The sequence below is a fragment of the Melospiza melodia genome, chromosome 9 (assembly GCF_035770615.1).
Source record: "Melospiza melodia melodia isolate bMelMel2 chromosome 9, bMelMel2.pri, whole genome shotgun sequence".
NCBI classification, from domain to species: domain Eukaryota; kingdom Metazoa; phylum Chordata; class Aves; order Passeriformes; family Passerellidae; genus Melospiza; species Melospiza melodia.
This window is the reverse complement of record NC_086202.1, coordinates 21,190,580-21,215,097: the sequence shown is the minus strand read 5'-3', so window position 1 is coordinate 21,215,097 and position 24,518 is coordinate 21,190,580. Positions and strand designations below refer to the sequence as shown.

The 24,518-nt window shown below is 37.7% G+C and overlaps 1 protein-coding gene across 2 annotated transcripts in view; it reads right to left on the bottom strand.

Annotated features, from left to right (window-relative positions):
- ADK (adenosine kinase) overlaps positions 1-24,518 on the bottom strand; it is a 266,323-nt gene that overhangs the window by 24,931 nt on the left and 216,874 nt on the right. For both annotated transcript variants that reach the window (XM_063163823.1, XM_063163825.1), the window contains exons 8-9: positions 21,482-21,517; positions 15,261-15,375 (exon numbers count right to left, since the gene is read on the bottom strand). In XM_063163823.1, the coding sequence (XP_063019893.1) occupies positions 15,261-15,375; positions 21,482-21,517 (151 nt within the window). The remainder of the gene's footprint in view (positions 1-15,260; positions 15,376-21,481; positions 21,518-24,518) is intronic.

Here is a 24,518-nt window from a genome sequence, read left to right as displayed (position 1 = left end):
GAACCCATCCCAAAGGTGTGTCTGGGTTACAGGGACACATGTTTTGCTCACATACACTCTTCAGCCTTCTGAAGTGTGGCTATGAGGACTGTGCAAAAATGAGATCTCTAAGCTCAGAAACCAGACCATGTGTGCATACACTGACCAACACACCAACAGGAAACATGTATGCTTATACTTCACTTTGTGGTGTTCTACAGATGTATTTTAAACCACTGCACAGCTAGGCCACCAAAACACTGTCCTATGGGAGAATCTTCTGACAAGTACCAACCTATAAATCATGTCAATGCAATTCCTACTCAAAAGCTTATCAGGGCATTGGCTAAAAACAAAACAAAACCAAACTAAATAAGAGAGAGAAAAACATATTATAATTTGATTTTGAGTAGGACAAAAACTGTATTCTGCCTCACATTTTTCATACATTAAGCATATTGCCCTAGCGGGGTAAACACACCTGTCAAAACTTGCAAGCTTTCTTAGCTATACCTCAGTTTCAGAGTGGTGAACACAGAAATCACATCATTTAAATAAATGCCATGTTACATGACAGCTTTTTTTATGCTACACGATAATCTGAGAAGCATGGGTTGTCAGTGGAGGCAGAAATGGGCCCAAGGCACTTCCATTTCACTTGAGCATCAGTAAGACTGAAAAGAGAAGGAGTGAGCATTAGGTCACTACAGAGCAGCTCTGAAGGAGATTTTTCTTCTGGGAGAATTTATATTTAGTTTCATAAATAAAATCAGTCCATTGGAATGAGAGAGACAGCCTTCCCTAGATATATTACTAAAAATAAGTTAATGTATATATCTGCTTCTCCTTGAAAAAAAAAATTGTTACTAGCTGAACATTGATGAGGTAGCTATACCACAGAAATTCTACAGCACTGCCATTAAAAATTCAGATTACATGTAGAAATTTCAATTTTTCACCCTTTTATCTCAGAGCTCATCTCTAGAATTTTACATTTTTTTTTCTTCTCATTCTATATTTGCAAGCTCCATGTTGCCTTTAATTAAGATCTCCCAAGACTACTTGTTTGCTTTTGAAGAATAAAACATGCTTACTAAATCAATTTTATCAGACTTTAGCAGGTTTTAAATCTATTTAGATCATGTTACTGCAATGGAGACCAAAATTTATTCTAAGGTCAATGAGGAAATATCCTACTCTTAAAATGCCAGTTGAAACAGAGAAATTCTGCTGTTTTTAATGGAATTCTTTAAGGGTTATACCAGCCTAAGATAAAAATATGGCCCAAAATAAAGGAGCTTATTTTCCCCCCACATTAGTTGCAGATAATTTGTTAGATAATTATATTTAATATATATATATATAATATATATATTATATATATATAAAAATACTCTGAACTATGATCTTTGTAGTATCATGTTACCAGTTTAACCATTGACATAAAAAGGATGGTAAATCTATCACCTTTTAAAAATAACATCACACACATTTTTATGTAAATTATGCGCCCCTGAATTTTTACAGTTATTGACTATGCAGTGGATTAAATTAATTTCCACACAGTTACTGTAATCAGCTTTGACAAAGAGTTTCTGGCAAGAGCTCTTGGATCATATGTTTGTGTAGGAAGGCCTTTAAAGCATTGCAGTCCCCCCATATATGTGCACCCACAAAGGGAACCCAACAGGCTTTACAGGGCATGCACTGTCATTTCATGTAAACCCCAATGCTTTAAAGTGAGGCTGCTTGACAAAAGCAAAATAAGTAACCTAGGAGAAAAATCAGAATTGTCCAGCCTCTGTCTCTGCAGAACATTGTCAGACTCCTATCACTGCCTATCACTCCTGGTTACTTTTCCTTTAAGTATTAATTTGCTGAATACTTCAAATTTAAGTGATTCCAAAATAATACCCAAAACGACACACTTATCTTTTTAGAAGCAATAAAACATTTTAACATTAATCAAACTTCAGTTGGTGCCTACAAGTGAGTTCAACTCATGATCTCTGTATTATTCTTATATTGTCAAGATGACCACCAAGATATGTTTTAGAAGTAAAAGAATCCTGCTCTGAGAAGTTTCCAATCTGAAAAGCAAGGTTGGTAAGCAAGTAAATAGATGTGTATAAGCAAAATATGGAGACTGTGCTGATACAATTAAGTTATAAAAAGTTATGAAAAAAGGCAAGAAGCAGATACTGCTTTAAAAACTGCAGAGACATGCAGGAAAAACTCTGGTTAGCCTACAGAGTGAGATAATTTAAATTGCAACTCAAAAATGTGGAAAAAAATGGAAAATATTTGTTATTTGTTGCTTTTAGAAGCATTTCAGCAGAAAACATATACTTAATGGCTATTTAGACAGTTTCACTGCTTTTTTTGGCCATCTTTTCCTAGAGGAAATAAAACCAGATTTAAAAGGAAAGATGTTAACATTTTTAAAGAAAAACTTTCCTTTCTCTGTGGTAACAAATATAATGCCTGAAACTCTCAACTTGCCAAATTCATCCTTTTACCAAGCTTCTACTCATCTTTGTCTAATCACTTTTCCTCTTTCCCCACACCCTGCACCATCACCTGTTGATTTTTGTTGATTAAAGCAATGACTGAGGTGTCTACTGCTGACCAGGAGGCTAATTGTAGCCAGTGATCCTGGCACAATCTGGATTTTTACACTAACACAAACTGAGAAGGCATCATTCTTCTTCCACATAAATACAAATCTGATCTTGTTGCTGCTGCTCAGTGGTAACAGTCGGGAGCAGACGGTGCCAGGGAGGAACAAAGCTGCTTGGAAGCAGATTAATGTTTGGAGCAGGATTCTCTGCCGAATGCACTCATCAAACTCAACTTTTGAGCCTGTGTTGATTTATTCAGCCAGTCTCTTATTTTCTTTCTGCTTTAATTCTTAACTACCTGTGCATTTGCACATTCAGGATAAAAGAGGAAGAGTGGTGCTCTCCTCCTGCAGCTTGGAGCTTTCTGAGCAGTCTCTGGTTCCCAGGGAGTCCATAGTGCTCCCCTCCACGGAGAGGGGCTGTCCCTCCCCACCCATGTATCTGACTCCAGCAAAGGGTGAGCTTCAAGCCTAACCTATTCCTAGAGTTTGCCTTGGCCTTAGAGAGCCAAACCTCCTTTCTCTTTTTTATCAACTTCTAACATACTTTAATTTTTGTATACATTTCCCTCAGCTATTGGAGAGCACAGCTTCATGTACTCTCACCTTCTAAAGCAGTGCATTGTCTCCTCCAGAAGCCAACACACAACACATATCACAACACAGATATCTAATATGCTTTACTTTGTCCTTCCAAACATCTGTTTTGACTACATACACATAAGACCATTTTATGTTTTCTGCATGTTACTTTTCACAACAAAACAACTGTGCCCTGATTTTTGAAAAGTTCAACCTATCTAGACAAGCAGGAAATAAAAAACAATTCTTAGGTTCTTTTATAATATTTGGTTTTAGCCAAGTATAAAAATGTCAGTGCAAAAGGCAGATACTTATATTTCATGATGTTCCAGAAATTTAAAGAATTGCATTTTTAGCATTCTACTAACTAAAGTGTTTATTGCTCACAAAAGGATTTTCATATTTTTGTACCAATTTACAGCAGACAATAGGTGTTGTAATGTAATCCACTGCAATTGTAATTTTTGACCAAACTGCTGTTGATAAATAATGCAAGTATTACGTTATTAAATTTTTTACAATTAGGTGACTGAGAAAGCTGTTTATTGCCTTCCGTTCTACCCTCTGTTAATAAGATCGTTGTTGCAGATGTTCATGTGTGCTGCATTGATGTTTAATGGTGCATGATGCTCTAGGTGGTTCCCATAACCTTGCTTTGTCTACTATGAGCTGACTCAATTGATATGATAATAGAGAAAAGAGGTCTGAAACAAGCTGGGCTGTACTGGCACAATTTGCATAACCTTTAAATTTGCCATCACTTGATAGCCAACTGCTCCTAAAAATTCTTATTCAGTTGTCAGCGAGGACAATGTACTGTACAAACAGCATTCTGCACTTGGACAGGTGCGGAGGGAAGAGAGGGCACACACACTTTGCTGCACTGTTGTATTCTATCAAGAAATGTACTTATTATCAAATTTATACAGCCAACAATTTGGAGCACAGTTCTGCAGTTCCATTTTTGATCAATTGCTATTAGACACAACGCATGGCCTGGCATCTTTTCAGGTTCACAGTACAGTATCACAGTGTCACATTACAAGGGACATAAATATTTGGTTCCATAGACTCCTCTCTGATTTAGTTTTGACTGCTAATCCCTGGGGCAGGCAGAAGAATCAGGACGGATTAGGGAGGCAGTGGGGGGCACAGGGTAGCGAACTACAGCCAACAAAATCAGTGTATGCAGCCTCCCAAACTTTAAATCTGCTGTCAGACTGCTCTGTGCATTCCTTTTGAACAAACATTAGTGTTATATCATTCAGTAGGTATAGCCAAAACAATATAAAACCAGTCCATGTTTACCCTCTTCACTAAATCTGCTGTCTGTATATACTCTATGCCAGGTCTGCTTACTTCACTGTCTTTATTATTCATAACAAAGAAAACAGGGTGAAAATAAGACAGAGCCTACTTTCATTCACATGGGATCAACTACATAAACATTATTTTTGGCATCCAGAGGTTTATATCCTAACTGCCACTTCACAGCTCAGGTGTGTCAAGGCCAGGTCATTGGTATCACACTGACAAGCACAGCCTATGTTTCACATATGGCATTTAAATAATTTCCACTTTGCATTATCTCTAAGAGCTACTGTGGAAACATAGATCATAAAACCTCACAATTCCACCTTTAGACACTTAACCATTTCAAAGCACTCCAATTAGCCTTCCACATGCCCTCAAAGTTCATTCTAGACATTTTGTCATCTTGCACAAAATAAATTCCAAGTCCTCAAAGTCAGGCAAAGCAGGACCCATTCAAATCCACTTTGTCTGCTTTTTCTACTATCGAGGATCTCTGCTCTGTCCCTCCTGGAGCTAAGGATTTGTCCACCATTCAGCCATCTACTTCCCACAACTTTCATTGTCTGAAATTGGATGCTACAGTAGAGAAACTTCTAATCAAAGGGTCAGTTCCTGCAGTTAATTTTCATCCAGGGACACAATACATACCCACATTTTACTCTCCTTCCACTCTGTGCAATTATTATACAGAGACTATTAGAGCAGGTGAAGATTAGAGGCTTGAAAACATAAGTTCCACCATTTATGGCAAAAGCATGACACAGATAGCTACAATTTAAACTTTTCTACAATGTCCATTCAACTGTAATCACAAGATAGGAAATAAAATCTCTAAATTAAAGATGATGGGCTACCAGAGTCTGTAGGGCACCTTCTGAGTACAGATTCTGCTGTTCAAACTCCTCTGTGATGATTTGTTATGAAGTGAAGTGCTGCCAAGTAAAAAACAGGCTAACACTGCCAAAATAATGGAAAAAATATCTCCTAGAGAAGATAATCTACCTAGGTGCCAGTGGTCAAAGGGTGCAGTTTTTGTGCCCCTCACTTCTACCACACAAAGACCTCCGGGTAAAATGTGTTATCAAATCTTTCAGCTCACATGAAGTTTGCTATCTCTATAACCTCTAGGTAAACTACAAAAATTGAATCACAGATTCCAGACAAGGTACAACACACATAAAGACACATGAATCAGTATAATCCATTAATATTCATGAATGTTTTAAGTTCTCCATGACCATAATCAATAGCCAATGAAGTGAAATGAGATCTTTCCATTGATTTCAGAAGACACAGGCTTGAGCCTCAGAGACAGCAACATCACATTCTCTCAAGCACTCCAGCTGATAACATACACTTTGCTAATTTGCCTCCTCCCACCCAGAATTTAAGGAATAAATCTTATCTATCTTATTTCAAAGCGGTTTTGTGGAATGAGCAATATACCATCATAAAGGTCCATATGGAGCATTTAGTATCTTTAACTGAAGAGCAGTCAAGACCACATAGCTACTCATGTTGTAAATGCCAGAATGAGATTCATAAATAAGATCTGTTATTTATTTAAGGAAACACAAAAAAGGCCTGAATGTGTCATCCTCCCAAAAGGTTGAGATTTTGTTTTGCTTTAACTTTGGTCCCTGGAAAGCAGTGATTCTGACCCTCAAGTCTTCTAACAGATGTAAGCCCATCCAATATATTTAAAGATTGATAAGCAGAGTTTTTAGTTCAAACTGGCCTTGACCTTGGGCAGTGTGACATTATCTGAAAACCATTAATGGTCTGAAACCAAAGGAAAAGCTCCTTAATAAAAGCAAAACAATACAAAGGTACAAAGGCAAAACAAAAAACCAACAACCCCAAAACAACAAAAAAAATGAAGTTTTATTAAAACTATTGATCCTGACCTAGGGCATTACAGACATTGATCTTCCCACATCTCCACAGGAAAAAAACAACTTAAGCCAACAAATTATTGATCTATTATGAAAACTGCTGAACAAGCCATACATTTAATTTCTTACAATGAAAAAAATAATCACACCAAATTAGGATACTGAGAAAATCTATTTCTCAAAAATTATTGGTAAAAAAATACTATTGGATTAATTTCATAAACCAGACATCCTGTTAGTATGATTCAACCCTAAAATGTTGGGAGGTGAGAAGTGTAAGCACTGTAAACCTTTAAAGCACAGGTTTCAGATTTCAACTCATTAAAGCACATGTTCTTAGGGAGAAATGGCAAGTGTCCAACACTGAATACTGCAGGAACATGACTGCACAGAAAAGGACAGTGGCGAACTTTAAACTTAAAGCATACATTTAATTAAAAGTGTCTAGGATTATTATTTTCTATGAAACCAAATACTAAAGATTTGGATTTTCTTCCATTTTTTCAAAAAGATATATTTAGACTGACATAACATTGTAAATGTAGGGATAGTTGCTGAAACACCGAAAATCACCAGAATTCGGTGTTACAGGGAGATGTGGGGGCAGGTGGGTAGGTAGGTGGGTAGGTAGGTGTCATTTTCAGAACACAAAGATAACCTTGACAAAGTTGCATCAACTACATGTATATGTGAAAAGCACAACTTAAACTTGGAAGGCTGTTCTACTTCCAGTGCTTCACAATTACTGATTCTGCTGTTTCACCATCCTTTCCAGTTGAGTTCTATAATAAAATTGGTGGTTTTCAGCATAAGAGAAAATAGAGTTTGTTTTCCTTATGTGGCTCTGTCCCTGTATTCTTTGCTTTTTGCTTTGCAGACATCATTCTACAGCATTAACAGCCAATGCTGAAGCTACTTCTATTCCAACTTGGAACTTGATTCTTTGATGCTAGATGGAAATTAAAAACAAAGCACCATGTTTAATGCCTCATTCCCCTCCACCAAAACCACTGCAGTTTAGAGGTACTTTCTTTCCAGAAAGAGAATGCTTATTTGGGATTCAATGGCCCCTAAATCAGTATGTTACTGTAAATTCCTTCAATCTTGCTCTCCAGAGTCAAGCAAGAAAGGCCTGAAGTGATTTAAGGGTTGCCTTACCAAAATCCCCCTGCCTAAGTCCAGTTTCAATGTTAACTGTGTGTGCCAGCTCTGGGGTAGTGTCTCCTGCCTAGATATACCATTTCTGAGGGAGCAGTGCTGCAGGCAGTCTTCTTGTGAGATATTTAAATTAATTTGGGATAGTAAAAACAAAAGCCGAGAGTGAAGAATGTAAAAGTGTCCAAGATTAAAGGGCTACAGAATTCTTTGTCAATCAATGCAAAAAAGGTGCCCATTTAAAAAATGATCTAGCTTTAAATACACAATGATGGGCTCTAAACCACAAATTACCACACCATAAAGAAAATTTGAAGCCATAACAGATAATTCTATGAAAATGTCAGATCAATCATAAGTGGCAGCCAGAAAAGCAAGAAACTGTTAGGAACTATTAAGAGAGGAATACAGAACAAAGAAAACAACAAAATTAAGCCACTTTGTAAATTCCTCAGGAACCTGCAAGTTGAACATTCTGGTCCCCCACTCACAAAGACTAAGCAGACCTGCAAAAAGGTGCATTGAAGGGTGGCTCAGAGTGTCAGAATTATGGATCAAACACAGAACAAGTAAACAGAATACAAAAAGAGTTTGGAAAAAACACTCGTCCAGGGGAGGTAAGCAAGACATCTTCAAAATCAAAAGTAAAAAGCCACTGTACATGAAATGGTTATGGACTGGTCAAGCAGGATGTATTTCTTTACATAACATAGTCTCTGTGACACTCCTTATCACAACACATGTATAATAAAATCCTATTCTGGCCTATTCAGCACAAAGACAACATCTCTAGTCCACAAATCCCCAAGCAACATTTTGCTGGAGTGTAACATGGAACTATTACTCCAGATTTGCTCTGGTTTTAGCCTCTTTCCCAAGTTCCCACTGCTGTATATTTGCAAACATCACGTAAGAGATAAATCTTTGATCTGCCTCAGTCTTGTTTCTACTCTTTCATTCTGTATTGCCACTCCAATATCATATAATTTCTACTACCTAAGCAGTGGATTTAGCTATTAATAGTTATGACTCCTAGAATCCTTTTTAGAATTACAGTATAAAAACTTGATTCCTAAATCTATGTATCAGTATCTGAGACACAAGCACAGAAATTCTTCCTTGGGAGAATAAATACAGGCTAGTTCTAAGGAAGGGAGTAGTGGCCCATACTTATTGTCATTTAACAAACATGCATTTTTCTACAGCCTAATTTTTCCTCAGAATTGTAGAATGTAAACTCATTGTAGCACCTGAAAATGGAGCTAGGTTTGATATTCCTTACTCCTGGTTATTATACATGAATAAGGGATTTCCCACCTTACTCTCAATTTCTGGGCTAAATTGGTGTACTGACACAGTAGACCACAGAAGAATCCTTTTCTTAAATCAATATGAAATTACTGAAACACACACATGTGCCTACTTACATATGTGCATACCCATTCTTTGAGGTGCAACACTTGGTACACTTAAGTCCAGTCAAGATACCTGTATCCAGGAATTTAGGTTTTAATAATGTGTTTCACCTCTCCAATAAAATGCTCAGTCTTCCACTCCCATGCAGCATAAAACCATGAATGGTCTCAGTTACAAAAAGTTATTACCAGATTTTCTATCCATTAATCCCTACCAACAAATGCTAATTATTAATTTAGATTTTTTAGTTTCATAAGACACAAAAAACCTGATTATTTTGGGCTTTCTGGCTCACTTGTTAAGCCATTAGGGGACTAAAATGTCCTTTTTTTTTTTCCTAAACCCACTTTTGTTTTTGAAATTAACCTATTTGTGAATATAAATGTACAGGGAAGAGTGAAAGGGCGCAATTGTGTGAAAAAGAGAGCACATGGTAATAAAACTCAGCTGCTATTTCCCTGGGTCCAAGGTACTGCTCTGGAGTGTATAAATGCATAGCAAGCCTAGTTGATAAAAAAACGGGCAAGTCAAGTTTTTCCTGTCTGGAAGGCCAAGCAGGAAAGCTGTAAGCAAGGAAAAAAAACCAAAACATCTTTTCTTGCTTCTTAGAGAAGAACACATTATACTCAGGAACTTACAGAAGAAGAGCTGCAAACAGACCCACCATAAAATGTCAGCAGTGTCAATAGTATGAAATACTTCTCTGCTATACAGGTATGCTTACAGGGTAACATGTTGGTCTGGGACTGCAGCACAACCTGACAAAGAAAACCTACTGACCCCTGTTTAGAGTGAGCTACATGCTTGAGCATCAGCCCTCTTTATTCCTCTCAAAAAGCATACCCCATCATGCTATTGTGAGCTAAGAATGGCTCTTAAAATCTCTCATTCCACACCCAGAATGTGATAAACCTTCTTAAAAGAAGGGGTTTTAAAATCTTCTAAAATACTTAAGATCTAACATACTTACTAAGTAAAAGGAGTTTCATAATTCACAAGACATACTATCATTTGTCATTATTTTAATTAAGATCAGGTTTTAGTTCTATTCAAACATAGAAAATTTTAATTAGTGAGCATATCTGCACATATTACCACAAGAACAGCTGTATTGGGTGACACCAACACCCATTCAGCTCAGTTTTCTCAGTTTTCTGTTTCAGATATCACATAGAGGCAAATGCCTACTATTTCTTCAACAGCAAGGGCTTGGTAGGCAGGCTCCAAAATTTGGTAAAATTGCAACTTTATTGTGACATATTAACTTGGCTACACTGCACTGACTTTAATTTATGGACTAGATCAAACAACAATGATAATACAAAAATCTACAGAACTGTTTCTGCATGCACTATGTGGTAGGTGCACTAATGAAGTTTTAAGATGAATTTCTCTCTTTTTACCACATTTGCCCAGACTGCTAATAGATTTCCTGAAATATCTCAAGTAATATGTCCCAAAAAATGAAGATTTAAGTGGCTAGTAAGCCCAACCTGGCTTTAATGCTTGAATCCTTAGAAAAACCTATTTTTCACTGCCATAGTCTAGCAAATGAGGTTAGTACAAACATGCCCTTAAATAGAGGTGGTCCTGCAAACATCAGGGAGGAAAAAAGAATGGAAAATTCTATGCTCAGCCCTGAACATGCCAGATTTCATCATTCATAACTTGAAAAATGCTGAAGTGATTTTCTTTAAATTTGGATTGTTTTTCTTTCCTCTATTAAAGCTATAAAACAAGCCAAGTTTAAAGTTTGTAGTTTCAGCTGGTCTTGAATTATGCAAATATTTCAATATAAAAGCATTTTCCATTGCTGAACTGATTTTGCTCAAACTTTCTGAAGATTTCCCTCTGAGCCAAGACCAGTCACAAAATGTATCTGACTAAAAGCAATTTGTTTAAAACTGTTATGAGCAACTCTGACAAACTTTAGAGCACACATATAGATAGGACATCTATGCTCCTACCAGAGCTTGTGATTTTTAGTGCATTTCTTAAAAGCTCCAGCTGCTGAAATCAGGAGACTGCATATGTTCAATAACTTCCCCTGCTTATGTATATTTCTTGTGGCTATAGAAGAAAGTCTTGAAATGTATCCTGTAGGCTTAGTCAAACCTCAAAACTCAGTCAAATCTGGAATCTCAGGCCTGCTAAGAGGGATATTATGGAACAAGGCTGTGGTAGTGGGATTAGAGTCTTGACAGCCAAGTAACTCCCAGGACAGCTGAGGAGCATCTGCACAAGAAATTAACCCAATGCTGCTCCTTTCCCTACGTATAATCCTCTGTGCTGAAAGCTTTTGTCACAGGTGTCTCTCACAGGCTGGCTTTTCCACAAGAGTTTTATCAAAAGTCAGTCATGTTGGGGATCAGTGATAGAGAGAATTACAATCTTTTTGTCTGTGCTCATTCTTAAAGTCACTGAGAATGTCCAGCACCCTCCAAGTTTTTCAGTTAAAAAGATAAAATTCAACATCACCAACAAATGCACCTCTGGCTGCCCAGAGGTGTTGCAGATATTCCCAGCCCTGGAAGCATTCAAGGTCAGGCTGGACAGGGCTTTGAACAACTTGTTCCAGTTGAAGATGTTCTTTCCCATTGTGGGGGGTAGGACTAGGTGACCTTTAAAGGTTCCTTCCAACCCAAACCATTCTACAATTCTATGACATGGAGAGGAAAACCTCAGACCACAATAATTTCTTTGTGCTCTGTGGAGTCTTATTAGAAGGTGACAGTTAATTAAGTCAACACTTCATCTGTCACAGCTCCTGTATGCCAATCCTAAACACTCCTTTCCTTCCCTCTAAAACATACTGATCACACTCAGATTGAATTTGAGCTTGCCTCTTCCTTGCAATGACAGAGAACAGGAAGGAAGGGGAGAGAAAAGGGGCCTTGGGGCTGGAGTCCTGTGATGGAGCAGATATGAACAGACAGCAGAAAGACCCAATGCACTCCAGGATAAAGACAGAGAAATTTTTCCTCTGAAAACACAAATAATTCTGACAGCCAAAGAAAGTGGATTGACAAATGGGAATGGCTTAGATTGAGACTGCTGATGTAGTTTTTTATTCTTACTGTTTCATTGATCTGCTCCAGCTGCATGGACCTCTAAGCTGTCTGTCAATCCATACCTGACTTCCTACAGCTTGTGGTCTATTTGAGGTAAGCCACCAGTATTTTTAGTTGACATTAAAACAATGTTGTATAAATTGCAGCAATTCATAAGATGACAAAATCTTTGCAGTATGGCTAGGCCAGATTTTTGGAGGAAGGTGTTTTTCAGCTGTCTCAGTCTAAGCTCCCTCTCTCACATGCAAGAACTATATTTTCCAATCTGTTTGGTCAATCTTTTCTTTTGGCAATAAGCCGTGCCTTTCTGCCCTATGCTCCACTCCTAAAATACCTGTTGATACTTCCATTCTCAGAAATGAAGAACCTCTACTGTGCCCTAGAAAGCCCAGGTCAAATTTTCAGCATGTATCATTCTGTGCCCCTTCACGAATGGCCCAGCAATCTGCAACAACCCCTTTTATCCATCTTATTTCCTATCCTTCCAGCCAGAACTGTATCCAAGTACATCCCCTCATAATTTCCATAACCTTATCCTCATTTGACCTACACAGAACTCTTCAAAGAGGTGCACCCTCCTCTCACAACCCAACCCCATGGTTGCCTTGGCTTGCAACATCCTTAGCAGGGCCTTTGACAGAGCAAACAGAGCTCTGTTACAGATGTCCCCACAGCCTCTGGCTGCCTGTCTCATTTTGCCAGGCATGGGGCAGGGGAAGGGAAGGAGGCTGGGGGTGGCATCTGGCTGTGACTGCACAGAGCACAGCCTGATCCAAGCCAGACACGGCTGGCCCTCCTGGTTGCCAGGGCACTGCTGACTCAGATCCACCTTGCCACTGGTGGACCTTCAGGTCCCTTTCCACAGTGCTTCTCTCCAGCCTCTCCTTCCCCAGTTTGTACACGCAGCCAGGGCTGCCCCATCCCTGTGGGCAGGGTGCAGAATCCAGCACTTGCCCTCGTTAAACTTCATACAGTTGGTGATTGCCCATTTCTCTAATTTGTCAAGGTCTCTCTGCAATCTGTCGAGGTCTCTGCATAAACATGTTCAACATAACAAACATGTTGTTCTTATTATTGTTAACCTGGACAAAATATACAGCAGAAGGTATGAACAAGCATACCCAAATCCATAGCTGACTCTGCAAATACTATTTTAATCTAGACACAAGCTCTTTGAGACTTTACTGTTCCCTTGGAAAGGCAAGATAAACAAGTACACACAGTCTGCTTTTTCAAAAAACATACCCCCATGCATTAGAAAAAAGATGATAATTTTATGCTGGTAACTCCTAAATGTAGTAATTCTTTTAAAAATAATTTAGAAACTTTTATACATTCCACAGCAGGTTGTAAGTGTAGACCTAGTTAGCTCTGAAATAAGTATGTAAGCAGCACTCTATGCCATTCTATGGCATCATCATACGCTAAACTAAGGGACACATTTTCCTTCTTCCATTATTATTTTAATGTGAGGAGGTGGGAAAAAGATGGTCCACACCAAAGGAAAAGGGGGAAAACAATAACAAATTGGTATCTCTTTCGAGAATTGCCCCACAGGCCAAACATTTTTATGTTCTTAATCATTATTAAATGACTTAACATGACACACAGAGCCTGGCAAATGATTGCATCCTGACACAAGAACGAATTACAAATGAAATGAAAGATCAAGCTGTATTAGAGGACTGCCTCTGGGAAATGAAAATCTTTAATTCTCTTTTATTATTGACATTTATTTGGCTGCCACGAATAACAACATAGCAAAGAGATTCAGCTATGCTTGTGCACTGAATAGCTTATCCCACGGCTCAAAACTGCCTTAACATTTATCATGTTTGCTTTTGTAGCTGACACCATTGCATACAGTCTCTATCCATCTCACATTTATCATGCATATAAAGTGCCTTCTCTAATTTAAGTTCATTTCATAGCGAACAAACAGCTAAGATTAGCAAGTGTCAGTCCTCAAATAAGCTCCCGGTTGTAAAAATATCAAAGAAGGGATTAATGGATTTGTTAACAACTCCAGTTTGAAGAATAAAAAAAGTACTCAGTGAAAATTAAATAAGAGCACAGGAGGGTTACACATAAGATTTAGGTTTACTACATTATTACTAGCTCATGTATAAAAACATTTTTATGCTGCTATTTTTCAGTCAAGTGTACAATACTCAAGTGGAGTGCCTCCTCACGGGCATTCACAACAGGCAGTAACTCTCTGGAAGGAACACTTCCATCATCATCAGTGCAATACTCCTACCCAGCTCTCAGTGACTGCTATCTATTCCCTTTAAAACACTTTGTAGCTAACAAAATAGGGGAAGGAGCAAACTGCTGAAGAAATAATTCAAACTGCTGCTAGGAATGATCTTTATAGCAGTGACATACCTGCTTAGTGCCTAGCCCTGAAGCCACAGTCTGAAGCCAATTCTGATTTTGAGGCAAATATTGTATGAGTAAGCACCAGTCCCCCAGGTGCAAAGCTTCCTCTACTTCACTTGATTTCCAAAGGAGGAATTCAGCCCAGCCTAATAACTCACCTTGTGAAGGAATGAGCCACTAAAATGGCTCACCACAGCACATGTTTTTAATAGCTTTATTTAGTCTAGAAGCATAGGTGGACAGAATTAAAGAGACTGTCAAAAGGTAGGCAGTCATGTTTATAATGCTTAAATCTGTGTGTCGTACATCATCAATTCAGGCAGCAGAAACTGCTTGAATCCTGCTAGAACACCTTTTTCCCACGTACTCTTATGAGAATTGAAGAGCAGACGGCTGAGAAAAGCTAAAGTGAGACTTTCTGCTCAAAGCAAAAAAAGCCTGGAAATTCACTTAGTACTGGATTTCACTTCCTCCTCTTTGCAAATGTTTAAATATACTACACTGTTGCACAGCTGTTCTCAGCAGGCACAGTGTATTCTTGTTTGCAGCAAAGATGGCTACACAGATAAAATCTCAAGTCATAAAAATCTAAGTAAAACCAACTGCATCAATATTTTAAATCTATGTTATAAAAATGTTCAGAACTAAATTCTCAGGCATTCTTGTGAAATAATAGCTTCTTAAATTCAGACTCCTGAAACAATTAAAAACATAAAAGATGAGAAACACAGAGTAACATCAAAAGGCAAATGGTCTGACTACCATTTGAAAATTCTAAAACTTCAACTTGTAATTGATTAGCTGGAATATTTACTGTGGGTGACAATGGAGATTTGGAAAACATACCTGTAGCCAATACAGTGTCATCTTTGCCTTGGGTGAAGACCACAATTCGCTGCCTTTTAGTGTTCACCTTCGGCAGGGCTTGCGTCTTCCGGGCTATCTCTTTAATGTCTTCAGTCTATTAAGAGAGAGAAAGAAAATTCTTGTCACAGCATACTGGAGTGGTGGGAACTTTATTAGCAGATCAAAGATTTATTTTCTTACAGCAAGGTATAAAATAGACTTTACTGTCAGTAGAGGAAGATTTTTAAAAGGAAAGAGGGCATTCTCCTAAGGGCTTATGTAGTACTATGAGACTATTGTTTTTAATCTTGATAATGATAGTTCAGCTATTCCAACCACCGCAACACTGCAAAGCTAACAAAGGAATTACAGAACATTTCTTAATGAGAAATTAGTGGGTTTCTCTGCTGCTGACTGGATTCTAACCATACCTATCATAAAACTAAAAATAAAATTGGTTAAGAGAGTACTTTGGATAAACTTTTCACCCAATTTAGCCAGGTTTTATACTATGGCCACACCTCTGACTTCAGCACACTTACAAATACTTTCTCTAACTTCCCTACAATAACTGATCCCATCAAGCAAACTGTACCCCTGAGAGGGTGTGCAGCCCAGCTCCCACTAGCTGGTTGCATAACTGAGATGCAGGGAAGCAAAGGGCAAAAGGAATTTCAGTGGGGCACAGAACATAACCAGTTTTCTGCAGGAAGGCTCACCTGCAAAAGCTTCAGAAATCTTTGCTTTAAAAGGATATTGTACTTCATTCTGCATGTAGGTAGGAGCAGAGAACGTGGCAGACTGAACCAAAGCTCTCATTCATCCAGTGTCTTACACTTCAGCAAGTTTGGAATGTTTAAATTAATGCAGTAAACTCTAACAATACCACTTGTCACTAGAATATTATAATTTCTATTCTCACCATTGCCCTATGATCGAAACAAAAGGGTTTCAATTTCTAATTGACTTGGTTTCCAAGCTCATCTGCAATATGTATTTCTGTTATTTGTATCAACATCAAACCCTTTTATAATGTTATATGGGAAACTTTTGCTCTCAGATTTCTAACTCAAGTCAGTAAGTTCTACAAATTAACTTTGGTGTAACCTATTTCTTGCCATAATTGATATATATATATAGTTTTTTCTGTTATTTTTATAACATTAGGAAAGAAGTATGTATGACTGTAACTAATCACTGTGCTATTTACTGTGCACCACTTTGTTAACATCTGTGTTAAATAAAGCTGTATTTTTCCCCCAGTTTCTTCTTTGTGCAAGGAACTGTAATGAAATACAGCAATGGCCTAGCCTTGAATAATATGAAAACACAATAATACTTTCTGCATTGCTTTGTGTACTGTTTGTTATAATTCCAAACTCACCTGACACGATTACTATTACAGACAGAGAATATGCCTGGGTTAATATATTTACCAGCACCCCTTAATGTGAAAATATCTACATTTTCTGCAACACTTTCAGCCTCCCTCTAGTTTCTTCCCTAACTTTGGGTAGTCAGTGAACCCATTGATTTATATACATGTGGCAAACATGAAAATAGTTTCCTTTTATTTGTTGGTCTCTTCTCCTCTTTTTAAAATTCTCTCCTACTTTTCATTTCCATATTTGATACTCTCACTTGTTTTATTTCTTCCTCCTCCTGCTCAGACGGCTAATAAAGCTTTTAGAAGGCAATGCCTGCTACCAGAGAAGAGAAGAACTGAGGGCAGTAACAGGGGCCATCTTCCCACTAATTCTTAGAAGGCAAGGAGTCTCTTAAAGATGCCAAAGAAAAAAAATTGAAATTACTGCTCTTCTGTTTTGAAATGTTTATTAAGAGGTTTATGAACAGCAGGTATCAGCTGGTGGCACAAGCTGTTGAATATGGGATGGATGGAGAATGCAGCCCTCAGCCTGGTAATACACAGGCTTGCCAAAGCCTTGCCACAGAAGTTTAACCTCAATTCTGAGCTACTTCAGGCCTTGGGAATTAAGAGATCCACAAACTTATACACAACAAAGCATCACGAAGATCAAAGGAAACAGGGGAGAGGAGTTTATTTTTTGCTAAGTAGGAAGTGGCTACTAGTGACTTTATTAGGCACATTTTCAGTGGAGTAAAGCAGGCACAGAAATCAAAGTGCTTGAAAATATTTGTACAATGTATTTACGGGTACAATGAATTTTAAAAAGAAGATTATGAAGTTATAATAGGAGAAAATGGCATAATCAAGAGATGATTTCTTCAGCCTAAGGAAGAATAAAGATTAACTTAGATGAAGAAAAGAGGTCCCTGAGGAAAGAGATTGTGAAGAGTGATGGTAAGGATGAAATAATGTAGACAGGGAAAAAAAGTAAAAAGCACATATGTTTTCAGGAAAAATTTAATATATAATAAGCATGTAAGAGGAGAAGGAAAATATTTAGGTCAAAAAGGTAACTTTTTTCAAAAAGCAGAAATTTCAAGACAGAGAGGTTTGGACACTTCTGATTTTGCAGATTTTGGAAATAGCTGACTAGTGTCTTCTGTGAAAAGTAACTTGACCATTTTTCGCTAAAATTACTTCCCATACTAATTTTTTTCAAAGGAAGAGAATATAAAACAGAGCTTCAATGTGAGTGTTGAGGAGGCTTTAACTTTTGCACAGGTTTTTTTTGAAGGTACAAATGTGACATTTTACAATATGTGACTATTTACAGCTGAAGACTGCAGAGGTACTAATGCCTCTCAGTTTGTTGTAAGGCAAACATCATCAAATGCTACCATCTCTGATTTCTGTTCAGAATTAATAGCCAAAATGTGTAATATTTGTTTTGCAGTGATTTTTACGTGCCCATTTACTGAGTCTTTCTTACACATCCTGTGCCTCTGGACATAGCTGAATGATAAGAGTAAACTGGTTTGTGGCTTAAAGCCTCTACACACTCCCCAAATACACAGGATACTCCCACATACCCAGTTACATATTTGAACCTGATTTAACAAAGCTGATGTACAAATCTCGCTGAAGCATGATTTGCCTGTTGGTGCTGCACCTGAAGAATGTCACAGTGGCACTCATGGCAGCAGGTCAGTGGGATAGAGGCAGGTGAAGGAAGCGTGCCAGGTGTCCAGGATCAGACATGGGCATGTGCCAAACTGCATCCAGCCAGAACCACTACCAAACCTTGTCTTCTGAGTCTTGCCTCTGAGCAGATCCCAAATAGCTGGGACTGCCATAGCCCTGACCTAAACAGACATAAATCCTTCCAAAACAGGGCACTTGTGCAGTGTACCTCATTAACTTAAAGACCTAAAGCTGGTCCAGGGTAACAAAACTCCCTCTAATATGGTTCCCCAATGAATATGGACTTAGAGGAGACCTCTAACAAGAAAAGTTATTTTGCATGGCAGCTGCTACTAACCCCTTAGATATTTACTGTCTCCTTCTTTTCAGTTTGCTTCTTGGGTGGACAGACAGAACTGAACCCTAAACTTTATGTTTAAAGTAGTATTTTGGTTTCCTAACTTCTATGTAGAAGGAGCAGGAAGTTACTTTTTTGTAAAAGCAAAACCTCATAAGCCTTTGTTATTTGAAAATTAATGGAAATGCCATCAAAATATAAATGCCAAAATATAAAGTTTGTATAGATATACACTATCTATATCTCTATATAGTTTAAAAATGACATAGAACATGAAATTCACAAAAAAACCCCAATCCCACAGTGATGTTCAGGAAGAGACAACATCAGAAGTAATGTTCTATTTTTGATTATTACAGATAAGTGTTGGTCAGGGGATAGAGTGAGGGAAATAATGGTCTTCAAATATCGTGACTGATTTTATAAAAATACTTTGTGTTTCAGCAAAGTACAATGGAAAACTAACTGTGGGAATGGTGCTGCATAAAGATTAAAATTCCTTTGACTGGAATTTCCCTAACAAAGAAATAAACAGATTTGTGTCATGGAGGTGTTGTCTCTCACCTATAACAAGATTTCATTTCTTCAGAAAAGGTGTCTATTTTGCTGAAGTTCTCTTAATTGTAACTTCTCTTTTTTTCAAAAACTGTTTCAGATACATTGAACTCATTTCATGTGTAAAAGATGAACTCAGTATACAAAATTGTTGGAATTACTGTGAGGCAGAACAAAAAACCATAAACAAACAAATAACTAAACAAAAGAAGCTGGTCACCAACTGATTTTCTATGCTAAAAGATTTCTGATTAAAAAATAAAAGTCTTTCCAGGTGGCAATTGAAATGCAGCCACCAGCAACTTTTAATCACTTCTATGAAAAACTTCCTCTTGATTTTTGCCCTGGTCAATCAAGTCCTTTCCTTTAATTTGCCATGCTTTACCAGTTTTCTCTTCTCAATATAAAAATCAAGGTTTTGAGAGTTTCTGGGAATTTTTCTTGGTTTTAATTGTAAGGCTAATTGAAGCTCTTCAAGTTTTTCATAAGATGCTTTATTATCAGTGTGATATTTTTTTCTTTTGGTCTCCACAGCACAAAAGGAAAACAAAATTGTGGACACTATCAAGTTTTACTCATCTCTGTCAGCAAACTTGACATGTGAATTGTTGCCAAGCAAGGGAGTAATAAGAGATAAGATCATAATCATTGTGCACTTTACTGATATGCTGTAATCAAATGTGGCAGATTTAGGATGTTCAGGAGGAACTGTGCTAAAATCTCTAAGCATGCACTAATGGAAAGGTTAATATGATGGTAGTTAGCAGACACCAGCAAAAGCAGTTTGTCACTAGAGCTGAATTTAAACCAGGCACATTCAAAGTCTTTAGCTCAAGGGGGCAATAAAAATATAGAATGGGTAGACTTAATACACTACTTCCTTTCTTTTTATTGTCTAGCTACCAGAGGGTACCAATAATATCTTATGCTTCATATTTTGGAGGCATCTGTGAAATTCATTCATTAGCATAAACTCAAAGTGTATTTTTATGCCTAACAATACAGATTATACAAATGAAAACTGACAGTAATAAAAAGTCTTGATTTCTACAAAGCAGCCACATGAATTTGGGAAACATAAAATGCAATGGGACAGCCCACAGTTTTAATAGCTAAAACAGTGATGGCATTGATGTACCTGCTGCTGTATGGTTCTAAAGAAATCTGAATTGTAGAACAAAAGCTGTCAGTCTTTCCCTCTTTTTTTCCATGCAACCAATCACACCCAGAAATGGCACACTCGGGAAGCAATGTGGTTTGAATTGCGCGGCTTCTATTATTTATGCAAAATGGGTGTTGAGCAGTCAAACTCCTTTCTATTCTTTTACACTGCAAACAAATCAATTAAGGTGGGTCTTATTCCAGTGAAAAAGCAACATGTAAAAGGATTTACGTGTGTTCGGTTCTGCAATTTAGATTTCAGTAAGATCACTTACTATCTGCAAAATTAGCACAAGCCTTGTCACATTAATTACAGTATTTAAAAACTGCCTGTTTCAATTGGTTAGCGACCAATAGCTGATGGTTCTCCAGATTAAGATACCTGAATGTAGCCAATGGGAGGTAGTAGTCAAATAAATATCTTGAGAAGATGAAATCAAAAGCTCTGAAAATCACTGTAAAATCAACAGTATTTACTTCAAGAAAGTAGAGGACCAGACATTTTTAGAGCTCAGATGGAAAACACCGACTCAAATATGTTTTGAAACAATTTCCACACTACCTTTTCTAAAAAGCAGCTGTTTGTAAAAAGCACAGTTTACATTAATCAGTACCTAACAATTTTATATACAACCTTTCTAAAATTCATTTGCATAATGATAATCCGCATATGGCAGGGTTTAAGTTATTTAAGCGGTGTTATATTTCACTATTTAGTGTTGCTTCACCACTGCTTTAGCAGTGAATCCTTCTGGAGTGTAATGCAGCTAATGAGGTAGCTTTTTAACTGAACAAACTGACAGGTCCCATATCTGCAGAGGCAGCTTGAAACCGTGCCCAACCTCTCGGCTTCCCAAGAGGCTTTTCAAAATTCAATAAATAACATCTGTAGGCGATGTTGGGTGCAGACCTAGCAGAGTGCGTCATAACACTGAGCTGGCAGAACAAAGAAACCATGACGACTGCCAAGTTTCCATGGCAACCGCTGCGAGGCTTGGAGAGTATAATAGCACATCAATCATTGTCCAAAAGAACTTCATTATCAGCAAGAAAAAAACCTTTAGGATCTGTTTAGTGTGCAATTGTGGGTTAACTCACCTCAAAGCCTTGCTCTCTAGCAAAAGTGGCAGCTTCCTGAAATAATAAAAAAAGAACAGTTAATTATAAAGTGCTAGATAATGAAGAAATAACACATTTTGAAACTCATTCAGCCAGTTTTCCTTTTACACGATTATCTCAATATAGCCATATACAGTTGTGCAATTCTGATAGCCGCACCAAAAGCTTCTCCCTCTTCCCTCAAGCCCGACAACAGTACAATGTCAACACATTTCACAAGTTCAAATAAAGAAGGTACAATATGATTTTTTCCAAGTAAGGAAAGTTACTTCTGCAGATAGGACTTGAACTAGGAAAAATCCCTCACATATATTTTTAATTGAAATTGTACTATCTCCATTTATGAATGACACTTCATAGGATACATGTTATCAAGCCATTAAAAAAAATCATTTGTCATCTACAGTGCATTAAAAAATCAGGATCACTAAATGTGTTCAAACCCTTGTGGTAGAATCAGATGAGCATTTAAAAATATTCTGATGTCTTAATCACTGCTTTAAGCAATTTAACTATGTTCTTTTCCTGAAAGAACAGAGGAAACATCATGGTATCAGTATGTGCCCATGTCTTATTTATATTAATAGGTGCAACTAAAAATCTGTTTTGAAATAAAAGCAAGGGAATGGAAGACAATAGCAATGTTTTCCCCTTACTCACTTTCTATCTTAACATTGGAAATACTGCAGAATACCCTTGAAGTATTTATGTTTTAACTTGCATTCTTCCAGATTATCTTGGCCAAGTAATATTAACAGAGGGATAATCTAGAGCCAAAATGGTGAGTTGATCTAAGTAAACAGAAATGGATACTGTACCAGACCAATCCAGTGTGCCTACAAGAGGTTTTAGTGCTTCAGAAAACACAGTTGTGGACCTACATGATCTGTCAATTTGGGGGCAATAGAAGAATTTGAAGTGGGTACAATTGATTATAACAACAGTAAGTTGAGGTTAATAAAATGTGATAAGCTGAAAAGCACAACTCCTCAGGCTGCTTCACTGCAGAAACATAAGGCTGACCGGGTTACCCTTAGCTGATGTTGACAGAAAAACTGAATCATGGTCCTGACAATTGGGTGCGGGCAAGGTTAGCCACTTTGACAATTTACTTACAATTGAATCCCTTCTTGTACATCACACAGTCAATGACATTTGCTAGCCTGGCTGTCAAGAAGGAGTGTAGGGTTCAAAGATATCATGCAGTGTTTTCCTAAACCAGCATGTGATTAACAAAGCCTATGCTCATATGAAAAAAGGAGCCTTGCAAGCTTCCACTCCATAGTGATGCACTTACAATGAACTGCAACACAATCAAGAAAGCCTCAAATGGGACTGTGACACAGAAGAAAAAATAAAATAGGAGAAATAAGGGAGCGATAAGGGGAAGAGAATAAGAAAATTGACTAAAAATTATGTCTTCCACCCAAATAATTTCTTTAACCTCAGGTTTTTGGTCATGCAATTGAAATCGGAAGTTACACTGATCTGTCCTAAGGGATTGCTTTAAAATCCCAATACAGCAGGACATTAACATCTGTGTTAAACTATTGTCTGGCCAGGAAATTGGACACCGGTACATGAAATAAAAACTGTTTCAGTGAAGTGGTGCTTTCTTGTGTGGGAGACTTTGAGAGAATTCATCTTAATTTTCTGTACCCATGCATAGCACATGTGTTTTGGAAGACCTGGCCCTTCCACAAGAAAGGATAAATGATTGCACATTTGTTAAAAAGTATCTCATCTTCAGATTCTCCTGCAAGAGCGTCATCTTTTAGCCTGGTCTGCTGCCCAGCTACATGAATAATGGCAGCCAGCATAAAATCAGAGATTTTCCTGCAGTTGACCTCTAATCTAAGAGTGCCTGAGCATGCCAAAGAACAATAGCAATCTTAATTTTCTTCTCTCCTATCAACTGAACCTCAGAATGACTCCTGAGCAGCTTATTTCAATAAAGATTGTGCCTACAGTCCCCTACAAACCAGCCTTTCTCAGAACAAGATCTCGTTAAGAATTAAGGCCTTTCCAGTAAAAAAAAAATAAAATAAATAATGAAGCTCAAAACACACATTTGGACTGTAGAGTTTAGTGCTTGTGAAACGCTGAGAAATGTGAGGCAGGCTCTGATTGCCAGGGACAGTTCAAAGTAAATTAACCAGATAAAAGCGACGAGAACCTTTTAGTATCTATTCACAATAACAGTGAGAACAGGAAACAAGCAGAACCCATCTGTGCAGCCCTAGGGCACCTCATACTGAGCTTCACGTCTCTAATAAAGTAGTCAGGTTAAAGTCTAAGTGGATGTAACATGTGGAGACTGCTTGGGTTACAGCGGCCAGCCGGGGCGTTCCCTGGTGCAGGTGATAATCAGTATGATAATCACTATATTTACAGGCTTTCCATTTTATATCTGACACTGAAAATCACGAAGAAGGAGGGATTAAGGAAATAAACAACCCACACAGAAGCTTTACCGCTCCCCAGAGAATGCAGCATTTTCATTCATGCGTGACATGCGACAACAGCAGAGCAAAACAGCGACAGAACAGAATTTTCTTAGGAGGCTTCATTTCACATCAGGACTTCTTTCAGTTTTGATAAACTTTACACATTATTCATTCATTATTCCAACTCAGCATTTTCAGAGCTGTTTCTGTTACTGCCTACAGAACATTTGATAAAACCCTCTCCCCACCTTATCACTGTTTCATACTAAATATATTAAGAATTCTCACTCCTTTTTCTATATAGCCTTTTTACTAACTGTGACAGCAAATTTATTGTTGCACCATCTAAAGTAGAAATGAGATTTGCTTTTAGTTGTGAAATGTCATTTGGCTCATGCTGTTTGGGGGGAAAAAAAAATCCTAAGTACACTCAAGCTGACGAAACCTGTGTGCAATGCCACTTAATGGGAGTAACACAATGTCACCAAAGTTAACACACACCCTCTCTTTACACAATAGTGAGCAGTTTACACAGGAAAGCGAGATTAATTAGGGAGATAACAATAAAA